The sequence below is a fragment of the Oncorhynchus masou genome, chromosome 22 (genome assembly GCF_036934945.1).
Source record: "Oncorhynchus masou masou isolate Uvic2021 chromosome 22, UVic_Omas_1.1, whole genome shotgun sequence".
NCBI lineage: Eukaryota > Metazoa > Chordata > Actinopteri > Salmoniformes > Salmonidae > Oncorhynchus > Oncorhynchus masou.
In genome coordinates this window covers 32,220,634-32,237,464 of record NC_088233.1, presented here as the reverse complement: position 1 = coordinate 32,237,464, position 16,831 = coordinate 32,220,634, and the positions used below count along the sequence as shown (strand labels likewise).

The 16,831-nt window shown below is 40.2% G+C and overlaps 1 protein-coding gene across 1 annotated transcript; it reads right to left on the bottom strand.

The window, feature by feature from the left end:
- Window positions 1–12,923: 12,923 nt before the first annotated feature.
- Window positions 12,924–14,754, bottom strand: c2cd4a (C2 calcium dependent domain containing 4A). Its single transcript, XM_064929947.1, has 2 exons — window positions 14,593–14,754; window positions 12,924–14,401 (listed from the first exon to the last, which is right to left on the bottom strand). Exon 2 carries the CDS (start codon window positions 14,375–14,377, stop codon window positions 13,025–13,027), a length of 1,353 nt encoding a protein of 450 aa, XP_064786019.1. The 5' UTR covers window positions 14,378–14,401; window positions 14,593–14,754; the 3' UTR covers window positions 12,924–13,024.
- Window positions 14,755–16,831: the final 2,077 nt, after the last annotated feature.

The window sequence follows — 16,831 nt, the reverse complement described above, 5'->3', positions numbered from 1 at the left end:
AAACATGACACTGCAATTCATTTTTACCTACAGTGCATTCGGAAATATTCAGACTCGGTAACCAAGAACCCGAAGGTTACTCTGACAGAGCTCCAGAGTTCCTTTGTGTAGATGGGAGAACCTTCCAGAAGGATAACCATCTCTGCAGCACTCCACCAATCAGGCCATTATGGTAGAGTGGCCAAATGGAAGCCACTCCTCAGTACAAGGCACATGACAGCCAGCTTGGAGTTTGCCAAAAGGCACCTAAAGGACTCTCAAACCATGAGAAACAAGATTCTCTAGACTGATGTAACCCAGTTTTGCCAAGTGTCACCAAGTGAATGCTAAGTGCCATGTCTGGAGGAAACCTGGTACCATGCCTACAGTGAAGCATGGTGGTGGCAGCATCATGCTGTGGGGATGTTTTTCAGCAGCAGGGACTGGGGGACGAGTCAGGATCGAGGGCAAGACTAACAGAGCAAAGTACAGAGAGATCCTTGATGCGCATAGGACGCGCATAGGACCTCAGACTGGGGCAAAGGTTCACCTTCCAACAGGACACTGACCCTAAGCACACAGCCAAAACAACGCAGGAATGGGCCATGTGAGTGGCCCAGCCAGAGCCTGGACTTGAACCCGATCCAAAATCTTTGGAGTGACCTGAATATAGCTGTGCAGTAATGATCCCCATCCAACCTGACATATGTATAAGGAAAAGAACAGTCTGTAAATGAAAGTTGGGCAGTGCACATTAAATCACATCATCCAATTCTTATGAATGGGATACTTTTAAGCTAGGTATCAGATCTTATACAACTGTTAAGACAATGTTTTGATAACAACCTTCAAAAACATAATCTCTGGTAAGAAACTTGGATAATTGTAAAAAGACAAGTTCATGTCAAGGACAAAAACTTGTAACATTTTTCCTGAACTAACACAGCGTCTCACAGAATAGTCCTCTGTGGTTTGGAGGTCGAGAAGTGGATTCCAGTAAGTGGGACAGTTAAGATGACACAGACAGAGACCTAGATGTGTCTCACTTATTCTGCTGCTTCTGCCTCTCAGGGGACTGGATCAAAAGCTGCTGCCTCACCAATAGATTACCTGTAGGCAGAACATATTACTAATTGATACGGCTGTACTTCAGTTTGAACCCCAAAAAAGTGTACTTTATTTATGAATTAGTCAGTCAGTTGAACATTAACAATGCTATGTCACAAAAATGTGAATGAATCCCACAGTGGTCCATAGCCTTGCTGGGAGGAATGTGTGTGTGTGTTTTTAAAGTGGAATCATAGATTTAAAAAAGAATGAATGAGAGCAGTCATTCTCCAACATGTTAACATTTCAATCAAGAGACGACAACTATCTCTAAACTAATTTGATACAATTCTGATTCATATTTGGAGAAGGAACCTCATGCCCTCTTAGGTTGGGGAGATACAGTATGATGGGGAGTTTTGGTGCACCAGATTAAAAGCAGGCAGGAACAGGCATTATCTGTGTACGTGTCTAAATAAAAGGATATTGCACATGAAAGGCAGGATCTCCATGGTTTCCCCTTGGAGCTAGGCTTCGTTGCCATGGGAGCAAGAGGAGCCTTTGCAAGAGGGAAAAACACAGAAAGACAATGTGCTTGTCCCCCAGTCCAAAATTAATTACTTTATTGCCATTTCTTACATTATCCTTGATCTTTTAGCTGCTGGTCATTGTTTGTGAATTTAGCAATTGAAAATAAATTACGCCTGAAATTGTAATATGCATTTGAATATATTATGCATGAAAATACATGAATATTGTTTCACTTATAGGCATGAGAATGAAGTCATGAGAAATGGAGGAAAAAAGTAGATAAGTTGCTGTAAACCAAATCTACCGATTTAGGAAAAGTGATCACCACCACAGTTCCCTCCACCAGAGAACACCAGATCACCCAACCAGCTCACATGATCCACTTACACGTCAGAGCTCTGTTGTCACACAGCGAGTCACTGTTTGCTCTCTACTTAATGGATATTAAGATAATATTGCGTAAGCCCATGAAATACAATCAACCTAGCAGGAAGGCAGCAGACACCTTGCTCTATAGCATAAGTAGAATGAACCCTCAAACATACTGAAGGAATCAGGTCCTATTAGGTTGACTGTAAATACTGTTTGTGGACAAATTTGCATATTATGAATGACTTCCTATTAGCATGTATACTGTGAACAGCCAATGTATTTGGAAAGAGCTGTGTGGCAAAGTAGGGTGTTCCTGTTTATATAAGTTAGATCCATCTGAGAAGTCCAAGCTAGCTTTGTCTGTGGTTGTTATGTCAGTTCCATATGGGGCCTGATTGAGATTTCATGGTAACAGAGTGATGCTGAGACTAAGATTTAACAATGTCCACAGAAATTGTTACAAAAACACATTTGCTTGAAGAACAGTGCAGATGCAAAGTTTTGGAACAGAATGACGGTTTGTGCGACAGTATTTGTGCCATTAGTCTGTTACCAAACTTTGCATCTGCACTGTTCTTCAGATAAAAGTGTTTTTGTCAAATGTTCAGTGGACATTGTTAAAAGTAGTCCTTGTGAATAGTGTTAAATGGTTTGATTAACTTTGCAATCATTGGTTTTTGTGTGACATACATTTTAAAGTGAAAAACCTAAGTCTCAGCATCACTGTGTTATGGTGGAATTGCCCCTATATAATGCAGCAGGGCAGGTGCAGAAGCTTCCAGACACAGCCAGTACATGCCAGTCCAACATGCTTCAAGCAGCTTCCTTGACCCTACTGTTTCCTTCTGCTGACCACATAACGAGCTAGGTCAGAGGTCACCACGTTGTATTGTATCAAAGGGTATTTCTTCCTTTTCTAAAATATATCTGACTGTATACAGTATCTGTCACTAGTAGGTGAAGAATAATGAGATTGTCTGCACTGCCTTAGCTGAATGAGACCGCTTTTACTTATTGTGTATATGGCATTTCATTCTCCCCCATATGTATCGTAGTGAATGGAACTACATACAGTTGAAGTCGGAAGTTTACATACACTTTAGCCAAATACATTTAAACTCAGTTTTTCACAATTCCTATAATTTAATCCTAGTAAAAATTCCCTGTCTTAGGTCAGTTAGGATCACCACTTTATTTTAAGAATGTGAAATGTCAGAATAATAGTAGAGAGAATTATTTAATTCAGCTGTTATTTCTTTAATCACATTCCCAGTGGTTCAGAAGTTTACATACACTCAATTAGTATTTGGTAGCATTGCCTTTAAATTGTTTTTCTTGGGTCAAACGTTTTTGGGTAGCCTTCCACAAGCTTCCCACAATAAATTGGGTGAATTTTGGCCCATTCCTCCTGACAGAGCTGGTGTAACTGAGTCAGTTTTGTAGGCCTCCTTGCTTGCACATGTTTTTCAGTTCTGCCCACAAATTTTCTAGGTGATTGAGGTCAGGGCTTTGTGATGGCCACTTCAATGCATTGACTTTGTTTTCCTTAAGCCATTTTGCCACAACTTTGGAAGTATGCTTGGGGTCATTGTCCATTTGGAAGACCCATTTGCCAGCAAGTATTAACTTCCTGACTGATGTGATGTTGCTTCAATATATCCACATAATTGTCCATCCTCATGGTGCCATCTATTTTGTGAAGTGCACCAGTCCCACCCCCATTCTTCATGGTTGGTGTGGTGTTCTTCGGCTTGCAAGCTTGCCCATTTTCCTCCAAACATAACGATGGTCATTATGGCCAAACAGTTCTCTTTGTTTCATCAGACCAGAGGAAATTTTTCCAAAAAGTAAGATCTTTGTCCCCATGTGCAGTTGCAAACCATAGTCTTGCTTTTTTATGGCGGTTTTGGAGCAGTGGCTTCTTTCTTGCTGAGCGGTCTTTCAGGTTATGTCGATTATAGGACTTGTTTTACTGTGTAAATAGATACTTTTGTACCTGTTTCCTCCAGTATCCTCAAACGGTCCTTTGCTGTTGTTCTGGGATTGATTTGCACTTTTTGCACCAAAGTATGTTCATCTCTAGGAGACAGAACGCGTCTCCTTCCTGAGAGGTATGACGGCTGCATGGTCCCATGGTGTTTATACTTGCGTACTGTTGTTTGTACAGATGAATGTGGTACCTTCAGGCATTTGGAAATTGCTCCCAAGGATGAACCAGACTTCTGGAAGTCTACAATGTTTTTTCTGAGGTCTTGGCTGATTTCTTTAGATTTTCCCATGATGTCAAGCAAAGAGGCACTGAGTTTGAAGGTAGGCCTTGAAATACATAAATAGGTACACCTCCAATTGGCTCAAATGATGTCAATTCGCCTATCAGAAGCTTATAAAGCCATGACATAATTTTCTGAAATTTTCCAAGCCGTTAAAAGCACAGTCAACTTAGTGTATGTAAACTTCTGACCCACTGCAATTGTGATACATTTAATTATATATGAAATAATCTGTCTGTAAACAATTGTTGGAAAAATTCCTTGTGTCATGCACAAAGTAGATGTCCTAACCGACTTGCCAAAACTGTAGTTTTGTTAACAAGAAATTTGTGGAGTGGTTGAAAACAAGTTATAATGACTCCAACCTAAGTGTATGTAAACCTCCGACTTCAACTGTATGACTGACATACTGTATCTGTATAGCTGAATGCCACATAAAACCTGAGGTTTGCTATAGTCCAAGGTTCATCATAGGAATTGGATCATTTGAGGTCTCCTGAAGAATCATTTTTTACTATAAAATAAAAAATAAAATGTTTCATGTTTTGTAAGGCTTCCATCAGTTCTGTGACACTGGAACAATCAATAAACAAGAGTTAAATTTAGTGCATCTACTCTGTCTATGTAATCATGTCATAAACCTAAAAGAATGAATCGTCAATCCCCTCAACACTAACTCGACACAGCTCATACCATACACATTTTGGTTAGCTAAATCCTCATTCAGAACACGCATGCTATCTCCTGTCTCTCCAGATGCAAATTAATTATTGGAGTGCCCCCCCAAATTAGCATCACTGCGGGCTGGCACGCTGTAGGTCCTCAGGCAGGCATTAGTGTGAGGTGACGTGGTACAGGCTCCGATGGCCACTCTGCATGACTGATCGTGTTTCAGCTCACATGACGTGACGCAGGACCCTGACGCTCCTCTAATATTTATACCCCAGTAATTACTTCCAATGACTTAGCCTGAGTCTGGGCCCATGGATGGACGTTGGCAACCTTGATTTAGCCTCATTGTATCATAAACAGAGGGCCTACCTCTAACTCGTGATAACAGTTATATCAGTGCGATTAAATGATCACCTCTAATCCTTTTTTTGTCACTAGCTAAAAATAGTGATTTTGTTTTTATTCACGATTTAATAGATTTGAATTTGGATCAGTTTTGGGTTAAATCTGCTTCTGTTACCACTGTACTACTCATGGGCATGGGAGAACAAAGTCCAGCAAGAGAGATTAAGTTGTCGTTACATGATGCTGTGAAAGTCAGTTTAGTACCTCCTAGACCAAGAGTGGACCATATTCCATCAATATGAAAAATAAATTCAGCCAAAACATATAAATGTAGATGGAGCAGCAGCTTCAGCACCCTGTGACAGGGAAGGTTAGGGAGTCACAGAGATAATCAAAACGATTGTTGTGGGTCACATTTTGTTAAATGTAGAAAAACTGACATTGGATGTACCATTATCACTGTACTCAAGGTTGTTACGGCTTTCTAGGTGGGAAGGAGAGTCGGACCAAAATGCGGCGTGTAGATTGCGATCCATGTTTAATAAACAAACGTAAAACACGAATCAATTACAAACACTACAAAACAATAAACGTAACGAAAACCGAAACAGCCTATACTGGTGTAAATAAACACAGAACAAAGACATCAGGACACTAAGGACAATCACCCACGAAACACTCAAAGAATATGGCTGCCTAAATATGGTTCCCAATCAGAGACAACGATAAACACCTGCCTCTGATTGAGAACCACTTCAGACAGCCATAGACTAGATTAACTAGAACACCCCACTAAGCTACAATCCCAATACAAACACACCACATACAAAAAACCCATGCCACACCCTGGCCTGACCAAATAAATGAAGACAAACACAAAATACTTTGACCAGGGCGTGACAAAGGTAAAAATAATCTAATCCTTCTCACTCTCAGATAAATAAACTGTACTGCTATGTTTTATACAGTTAAATGTAATAAATATGATACATTTGTGACATTTTTACAAAATGATTCAATGCAGTGATATGAGATCTGTATATAAAACATTTGCATTTTATATTTTTGTCATTTAGCAGATGCTCAAAGCAATTTACAGTGAATGCATTCATCTTAAGATAACTAGGTGAGACAACCACATATCAAATAAAGGGTACGAACGTTACATTCCAGCTACACAATGGATATATAGCTTTTTTAATTAAGAAATGCATGAAGGTACCCATAAGCAATCATTTCTGGTGAAAAATAAACTTCTACATGTATTCCCATGGCAATCCTATGTTAATAAATAACAAAAATAAATACATGTTAATAAAATGATGTCATTATTATCATCTCTCATCTCACCGCTAAATTTAAACCACCATTTTTATTTGACTTGGATGTACAGTACCAGTCAAAAGTTTGGACACACCTACTCATTCACAGATGTTTCTGTATATTTACTATTTTCTACATGAAAACATCAAAACTATGAAATAACACATATTGAATCAGGAAGTAACCAAAAAAGTGTTAAACCAATCAAAATCAAATCAGCTGGAATGCTTTTTCAACAGTATTGAAGGAGTTCCCACATACACGTATACTGAGCACTTGGCTGCTTTTACTTCACTCTGCGGTCCGACTCATCCCAAACCATCTCAATTGGGTTGAGGTCTGGTGATTGTGAAGGCAAGGTCATCTGATGTAGCACTTTGAATGTATTAATCTAATGTAATTTATCAGAATTCCAATAAAGCCTAATGTTACCCTTCCCTAGTGAGATTACAAATTCTTTGAAAATAAAACTTGGAACCAAAACACATTACGTCACTGCAGTCTGCTTGCAATGTCCAATTCCAAAGTACAGTATATTTCCAAGGAAATATTATTTATTATACAACGGGTGGGTGTAATCCTGAATGCTGATTGGTTGATTGGTGTCTATTCAGAAAGTACCACTGGCTAGATCTGTGACGTTAAAATGCCTATTTACTCTGTTCCATCTGAATGCGCAATACACTGTCTCATCAGCCCAGCCAGGCATTTTATAAAATTGATCTCCACTATAAAAAGCATCTAGATATTATCTCACATTACTTTGAGACTAACATTTAGTTTTCAACAGCGGAGATTTATATAAACATTGACTATCCGACATTTTCAACATTGTTCCAATATTCAAATTCTATCTCCAACTGTCCCATAGTAAGGAACATGTTGGGAGTCGGGACGAGACATGCAGGCAGGTAACGTTTCTCAACCAGTCAAAATCATGAATCAGCCTACATAATTTTTTATGGATATATACAAAGAAATGTAAATTGAAAAAAGGTCAAATGAAATGAAATGCAGCTAGTTTGCGGTCTTTCCAACCTCAGTTTGAAGTGATTGTGTTAGCTGACTAGATCCTCTAAAGAACAGTGTCCGGACGAGTGAGCAAATTTTCTATGTCAGACAAAATCATGCCTCATTAGCTCCTTTTATGGATGTGTCCAAATAAATATGGCAATGAAACATTTAGAAGAAACGACTGATACAGAACAAAAAGACTGAACGACTGTGTCGCGTCTCTGGCAAACTAACTGATAGAATGAATGACCAGCCGGCTTGGGTAGCATCCCTAGATTTGTGTTGGGACTATTATCTTGTGGAAGGATTAATAAGTATGAATAAATTAATCAAGATAATGTTTTTAATGCAAATATGTCAATTATTATTTTAATATGTTGGTAACCCGCTGTATAAAAGTGATAATGCCCTCAAATCTGTTGTTTGAAGGACATCTCAGATCTCATCTCTAACAACACCCGTGCTAATATATCCTCCAAACACTGACTTCTCTGGCATTATCATTTAAGTGGAATATATTTTGGCAAGATTAACAAAGTCTGATCAAACAGCATTTACGATAAGAAAGTAACACAGTATGGCTCTTTGTCTTCAAAGTCTTACAACAAGAGGTGAGGCTCTAAAATAGACATGTGAGATAAGGAATAGGAAGGAACTAGCGTGTGATTTCTGGCATGAAAACAATCTTCCATATCACTAAAAATAAGTAACCATAAATAGAGTTGGTCCTACACTTGCCCAGGAAATGTACTGTAAAGGTCCAGTGAAAGAACACCAAGTTCTTGATGAAAAGATAAGAATATCCTTACTACTTAACTTACTACAGTACATACAATAACAGTGTTTGTAAAAAGTAGGCCTACTTCTGAGGATAGTTACATATGAATTATGTAGAGTGCATTCGGAAAGTATTCAGACCCCCCGACATTTTCCACATCTTATTACGTTACAGCCTTATTCTAAGATTAAATAAAGATTAAATAATTGTTTTCCCTCATCAATCTACACACAATACACCATAATGACAAAGAAAAGACAGATTTTTAGACATTTTTGCAAAATTATGAAAAAATAAAAACATAAATATCTTATTTACATAAGTATTCAGATCCTTTGCTTTGAGACTCGAAACTGAGCTCAGGTCCATCCTGTTTCCATTGATCACCCTTGAGATGTTTCTACAATTTGATTGGAGTCTACCTGTGGTAAATTCAATTGATTGGACATGATTTGAAAAGGCACACGCCTGTCTACAGTGCCTTCAGGAAAATATTCAGACCCATTTACTTTTCCACATTTTGTTACATTACAGCCTTGTTCAAAAATGTATTCAATAAAACAGTAGACCGGCACAAACCTGTCTATATACAGTTGACAGTGCATGTTAGTGCAAAAACCAAGCCATGAGGTCAAAGGAATTGTCTGTAGAGCTCCAAGACAGGATTGTGTCGAGGCACAGATCTGGGGAAGGGTAGCAAAACATGTCTGCAGCATTGAAGTTCCCCAAGAACACAGTGGCCTCCATCATTCTTAAATGGAAGAGGTTTGAAACCACCAAGACTCTTCCTAGTGCTGGCCGCCCGGCCAAACTGAGCAATGGGGGAGATGGGCCTTGGTCAGGGAGGTGACCAAGAACACGTTGGTCACTCTGACGGAGTGCTAGAGTTCCTCTGTGGAGATGGGAGAATCTTCCAGAAGGACAACCATCTCTACAGCACTCCACCAATTAGGCCTTTATCGTAGAGTGGCCAGATGGAAGCCACTCCTCAGGAAAAGGCACATTACAAGCCGCTTGGAATTTGCCAAAACACACCTAAAGGACTCTCAGACAATTAGAATCAAGATTCTCTGGTCTGATGAAACCAAGATTGAACTCTTTGGACTGAATGCCAAGCGTCACGTCTGGAGGAAACCTGGCACCATCCCTATGGTGAATTATGGTGGTGGCAGCATCATGCTGTGGGGATGTTTTTCAGCGGCAGGGACTAGTCAGGATCGAGGGAAAGATTAACGGAGAAAAGTACAGAGAGATCCTTGATGAAAAACTGCTACAACGCGCTCAGGACCTCAGACTGCGGTGACGGTTCACCTTCCAAGAGAACAACGACCCTAAGCACACAGCCAAGACCACACAGGAGTGGCTTCGGGGCAAATGTGATATTTCCATTCGTTTTTTTTGTACATTTGCTATCATTTCTTAAAACCTGTTTTGCTTAGTCACTATTGGATATTGTGTTTAGATGGATGAGAGAAAAAATGTATATATCCATTTTAGAATAAGGCTGTAAACAAAACAAAAATGGAAAAAGTAAATGGGTCTGAATACTTTCCGAATACACTGTACCTCGTGATACCTGAGTCTGTCCCATTTGAGTGAAGCAGGTCAAACATGATGTCCTATAACTAAATATAGATGTAGGAATATCCCGTGGAGACATTATCACATGGTGGTATTGAGTCCCACTTCCTCACCCTCATCTGTGTTCAGGTTAAAAAGGAATACATTGACGTGGAATATCCATAAACAACAATCACATATGCCAGCTTTAGAAAATCTACCTTTTCTTAATGGCATATGCAGTGATATTTTTGGAACATCTAATCAGCTCTGACCTAAAGCAAACAGTAAACCATTACCCTTTATTCTTTCAAACATATTGATGTGTATTCTTATACTCACATTGTTCTGTCCATCTACTAATCTGTTAGTGTCATGGTAGAATCTAGGTTTGTTTGCTGTGTCTATTGATCGAGATACACAATGTTTTTTGTGACAATGGATTATAGACAGTGTAATTACAACAGAGGGGTTGCTAAGCAGCTTTGGTACTCCCAAACCCAGACCAATCATTCAGTAGTGATGGGTGGAAAAAATTCGATACAGTTGCATATCGCAATATTATGACACAAACTGTTCACACCCCTCTTGTTGGTGGAGAGAATTTTGCAGATTTGAAGCTTATTTCCTGCAATTCTACACATTTTGCAATGGGGTGCAAAGAAAATATTGCAGTTCTAAAGCAAGTTTTCTTGCAATTCTATACATTTTGTCATTCGGTGCAAAGAAAATATTGCAGTTTTAAAGCACGTTTTCTTGTAATTCTATACATTTTGCCATGTCTAATGTGCATTCATGTGATATTTGAGTGACAAAAAAATGACAAGTTGATCCGGATGTTTCTGACAAGTTATAAATTGCTCTCAATGACTTAAGTGATGATGCACTACCTACTTTTGAAATTGCACCTTGAGCATTCTACTATTACAACTTTCAAGAGTTTAAAAAATATAAACCTATCATTGGATGGCCAGCTGAGTCAACAGTCGATACAAAGCTATCCATCATTATCTGTCCCTACACAGGGTCTAGAGACAAAGCCAGCCCCCACGAGTATTGTTAAAATGTAGGTTGGATGTGGGATTGGGTGAGTGTATGCGTCAGAAATTGAGGCGTCCTTATGAAAAAGCCCATGTACTAAAAGGCTACAAGGACACAATCACGCAGTGCTATCTGAACAATTACAAGGACAGGGATTGCAGGTCTTTGTGGCAAGCTTCAATCTGCAATGTAAATTATGGTGATTCATTATTTTTTTCTGTGGGCACTGAAAGCACTATTGAAGCCTTCACATTAGGTTGATTATTCATCCTTTGTCAATGAAAACATTTGTGAATCTGCCTTTAGTCCTGTTATACACCTGGAGCAGGGCATCACTATAATATTTTCGGTTGCTTAAATGTCATTTTTAGATGTAAATTTTGCTTAATTATTCTACAATTATTCTATCACCTATTGCTAATCGCATATTATCACATATTATCACAGAGTTCCCAGGCTCTGAGAAAAGCCCAGAAGTTATATCTAGTGACGGAGGATGGTTTTAAGACTGGGACTTAACTGCTGAAAACAGCCTCCCTCCCTGAGGTTTACTTTATTCAGTGATTCCGAGCACTCTTCAGGAGGGTACACATCGACTTATACTGTATGCAGAAAAATCACAGTATGTTTTATACTGTTACTGTAAGTAGGAAAACCATAGTATGTTGTATACTGCATGCAAGAAAACCACAGTATGTTGTATACTGTTACTGTATGCAGGAAAGTCCAGTATGTTGTATACTGCTACTGTATGCAATAAAATCACAGTACGTTGTATACTGTTATGGTATGCAGGAAAATAACAGTATGTTTATTTTATGTAGAAAGACGACAGTATGTTGTATACTTTATCCAGGAAAATCACAGTATACAGTACAAGCAATCTGGCCTGCGAGATTGAGAGCTGGATACCAGCTACTGTCCCTATGCTGAGGTATAATATATGCCATTTACCAGACACTTTTAACCAAAGGGTTTCAGTAAAATGGGTTTACATTTCCATATGGGTGGCCCCAGAGAGGATCGAACCCATGATAATGAGTGAAATGACCTTGGGAAGCAGAAAGAGAGCATGGGGTAGTAAACACTAAGCGTCATTCCAGATGTTCCCACTGTATGAATACCCAGATGGTAGAGGCCTGTTGTAGTGGTACTAATTAAGGGGCACATGGTAATGGCATGAGCTTTAGTACAGTGCAACTTGAGATCAAAGTCTTTGTGCCCTGTACATTTACATACTGTATCTACCAAGTTGTGTTATCCCAGAATATACAATTTGTACCAAAAAAGGGGGCAGCATCTCAACTAAAAGATGGGTGGTATTTTCAGTTTTTCATTTTCAAACTCCTTTCACAAACTAACACTCTCACTTTACTTTTTTTTCTTACTAGCTCTGACTTTGCTGAAATCTACTTTACTGAGGAAAAATGTATTTGACTGTGATATGTGGTTGTCCCACCTAGATATCTTAAGATGAATACACAAACTGTAAGTCGCTCTGAATAAAAGTGTCTGCTAAATGTCTAAAATGTAAATGATTAACTCATAGCTTTCTGATGAATTGGGTTTTTAGAAGGTCATTGAGAACTGGTCATTAGCACCGTCTGAAATTCAGCCAGTTTCTGGTCACCACTGATATACTGATTCCTGCAAAGGTCATTAGGAAATGAGAGGCATAAAGGAAATAAGAGAAGGCAAGACTCTCACATCGGCACATGAGACGGGCATGTTTTACAACTTCCCCTGCTGAGAAAGAGGTACATTGGGAGGGTGGCCTAAGTCTAGACAAAAATAGATAGTCATCCAGAGATGTAATTTTTCTGAATGAAGTATGCAAAAAACATATAGGCCTACAACATGTTGGTTGTGTACAATGTGATATCTCGTATAAGGAAGACCTTTCAGTCTTCTGTCACCATATTAAAACATTAATGCTTGCAACAGATGTACTCCATGGCTGCCCCTTTAGATAGAAAAGATAAGGAAACAGATTTTTTTAATAAAGGATTTATTAGATACAGTATAAAATCTCTGCTCACAGTATAAAAGCGATAATAAATACAATTTAAATAAATAAGACAAATGATTTAAGTTATAAAGTGATAATGCTTGTGAGCGGAAGTTCAACGTCGCCCAGAATGTAGTCTCTTTTCATAGTGGACATTTTATTAACAATTTTAAATCTCAGGGAGCGTTGGCCGAGGTCCTCCTCTGAGATGGCATCAAAGAAGAAGTCCTCATTGAAGATAGGGTTACGACTCTTCCTGATGACTGTGCTACGCTGCTTCTGGACCTTTCCAGGCACCAGGGAAAGGCTGACACTGCAGTTGATACTCTTGGGGTCCACCGAGTGAGTGTATAGTCCCTCAGCACTGATGAGCCGCACCCGCAGCCTCTGGTTATCAGGACAGTACTCTGCAGAGAGGCGCAGGGTGCCGTCCTTCCCTATAGGAACCATGCTCTCCCTCATCACCCTTTCCCTGTGCAGAACCAAGTCTATGGGGAAGATGGTAGGAGGAGCCAGACCGAAGCTTGGTGGAAGGCCTTCTACCAGCCCATCTGATGCCCTCCTCATGAAATTGGGACTATTGTCTGTGGAGCTGCCCTCGTCTGTTGACAGGGAGTTGTTTCTGGACACCACAGTCTTCCTGATGTTTCTGGAAAGAAGCCTTTCATGACTCAGTGTTTTGAAGAGGGAAGACTTCGGTGGGGACCTGCTCAGCATTGGGGAGCTGAAAGGGGAGGACTCAGCTGAGGAGGTTGTGTCACTGTCCAGTGTGCCCTGTCTGTTGAGTGTGTAACCTCTGGGCGAGAGTCTGGAGGTCAGGGTGTGAAGACTGAAGGAGGAAGGGGAGGAGGATGGGGAGGTAGAGGGGGAGACTCTGGGGCAAGTGTTGGACCTGCTCCTGGGGAGCAGCAGCGGTATGCCACAGGAGCCAGGGTCATTGTGGAACAGGGACTCCTTCCTCCTGGTGTGGGGGCTCTCCAGCAGGGTACAGAAACCATAGCAAGTCTGGGCTTTGGCCATGTGGGGCAAGGAGAGTGCTGCCTGGCTTTGAGGGTCTGCGTTGGTGGTCTCCTCATCACTACAGTCATAAGGGCTCTCGTCCACATTCTCTACTTGGATGATGTGTGGGCTGATAAGCTTTCGTGTTGGGGCCTCCCGCTTAGGGCTCCCCCTCTCAGATTCACACAGAGACACTCTGATGATGGGGGCCTGGCGGCTCTGCTCTGTACCTTTCGGCTCCTGGAAGGATGGGATCTTAGGAGGGATGCAAAACTCTGGGATAGTGTCTGGGGTGATAATATTAGGACACAGGGAAAGTCTCTTGTGTTTCTCAGCTTTCTCTCCAAACATATCTCCGATCCTGAAGCTGTATTCCGTTGAGGGGAGAGGCAGGTTGGTTCTCTCCACGGACACACGGATCTTCTCCACCACCCACATGAGTTCTCTGTTAGGGCTTGGTAACTGGAACAGCAAAAGGAAATCCTCATTAGACAACACAAATGGAAACAAATCACAGCCAATCAAAAGCCTGTTTTCAAAAACTAGTTAAATACTAGTTTTTCTTCACAAATTAAAAAATAATTCCACTTTGTATTGAAAACATTGAGAAAAGGTAAATTATTTTCAAGTCATGATTATGATGTGATGCTTACCTGGTGTAAATGAGATGTCAGTAAATCCAACACGGTGTCCTTACAGACCGGCTTGTGAGATAGATAACGATGGTAGTAGTAAAAGTCTCTATGTAGCAGGCTCAGAATCTCTCTTGTTAAGACCAGCTCCTCTGTAAGCGACTGACTGAAAGAGCTGCCAGGCTGTTTAAATATGACCTGGTGGTGGGGAGGAGACCAGGACGACTTCCACACACCCTTCAGTGCTCTGACAGGAACCTCCCCTTGGCCACCCGTTCCCATGGAGACACCCAAGCCACAACACAACGCTCCGTGCCCACTGCAGGGGGAAAGGTCAGCCAGATAAGCCAACTGAACTACTTTGAAAATGAACATATGTATCTGACCAAAGGAAAACATGTTCATTGGTTTGTTTGATTTTCCATTTATGCAGATGAGAGGGGGACGTAACCTTGGGTTGTTTACTCAAATACAGTGAAATGATAAGATTATGGCTGAGGCCTGTTGGTGACCCTAGGTTTGCAGTACTTGAAATGCTGCGACAACATTGGCTTCTGATGAATAGAATGTGGATCAAGCCTCTCTAAATCAACCAATGAACTGTGACCAACTGTTAAAAATAGCTTAAGTGTAAGGATGTTGCAAAGACACACTGAAATCGCAATATTTTCCATTGTCTTTTAGGGATTTTGAATGCAATGCACTTGAATAGTAGTATAAATTCACATCACTTGAATACTTAATAGCTGTCTATACGTATGTTCTATGCTGGTACCCACTCTACTGTTGCCTATGTATAATGACTGATATTGACAAGAGGAGTACAACCAGACTAGTCGAGCAACTTTAAAACACAATGCTGCTTTGAAGACAAAACGGAGCACGTTCTCACATTATTTTAGACACCTTGAAATGAAAACACAAGTATAATAGGTCTACACTCCACACAAAACAACCTGTCTTAATCCATGCCAACGATACCCTCTTGTGGTGGGAGAAGGATCAGCTTTTCTATTTTAAAAAACGATTCTATTTTGGACAGTGAAAAAAGAGGAGTGCCAGTGGAACAGAGGCATGGATACCTCTAATACTTTACCCATAGATCACGGATGAATCAGGAAATATCTGGAGTTCATTGTCACATCAATATCATTTCTTTCAACAACTCAATCCAAACAACAATCATGTCACACCTCATAGTAAAAGTCATGGTGTTCAGTTCATGGGTCATATGGTAAATTGACATGGTGTAGGTTGATGTACAGTATAGAGCTACAGTACCACTTGGATGTTCTGTTTGACATTCCTTTGGGTTTCATTTAGAAAAACGCTCAATAATGGCCAAAGTTCAAGTTGAACATCTTAGTAACCCTGTGCAACCACACAATTGGACAGATGGTGATATCATACATAATGTTATCTTAAGAGAACACATTGAAAGAGTGGAAGTTCTCAGAAATGTTGTTTTTAATGGATCAAACTAATGGTTATGTCACCAGCACATTTGACACAGATTTCAGATAGTGGTGAAAAAAAAGAGAGAGTTGATCAAATGAAGTCAACATCCCATATGATCTGTTCAGATTTGCTTCTGAGTTTATAAGCCTTCAATTTTCAAAGTCTCGTCCTATTTGATTTTCTTCCGCTGAACTGAGGTTAAGGAGGGTTTTTGACACAGAAACTGAAGTGCGTGACCAGTTGTCTTATTAGCTTAACCAAATGTATGTGACCCTTGCCCTAATGAGCTGGACGTGGCATCAATAATCATCCAGTGCTGCCATGTAATGAGGTACATGTGTTTAAGGTTCAACTCAAAACATATGCCATCCACTTCAAACAGGAGGTCACATTTCAGTAGGATGATGTATTCCCCCTTCACTGGGTAGATAAAAAAAAAGATCTCAATTGCACAATCCTTGCATCAAATCCTTGCATCCTCTCTCCTCCAATTGGTTTTGAGATGGAGGCGAGTAGAGGAGAGAGGACATGAGGAGGATGCAATTGATATCATCCCAGAGTGTGTAGCAGGCTGTCAGTCACCAGGTGGTGCATGTGTTAATTCACTGCAGTCAACAGAGGGCAGCATATAGGTATGTAGAAATCATACATTTGCCTTGGATTTGACTGACCAAATTGAGAACCTGGCTGTTATGCCTTCTATTAGCCAGTTTCAAATGGACTCCAAGCCGGTTGTAATTCCAAACTTCCAATACACTAGTAAACCTAACATAAGGACTGTAGATCTGAAGTCATGTGGTCA

What these genes read in the sequence shown, in the direction of transcription:
- c2cd4a (XM_064929947.1), bottom strand. Translation starts at nt 14,377, where the DNA reads ATGTGGGTGGTGGAGAAGATCCGTGTGTCCGTGGAGAGAACCAACCTG.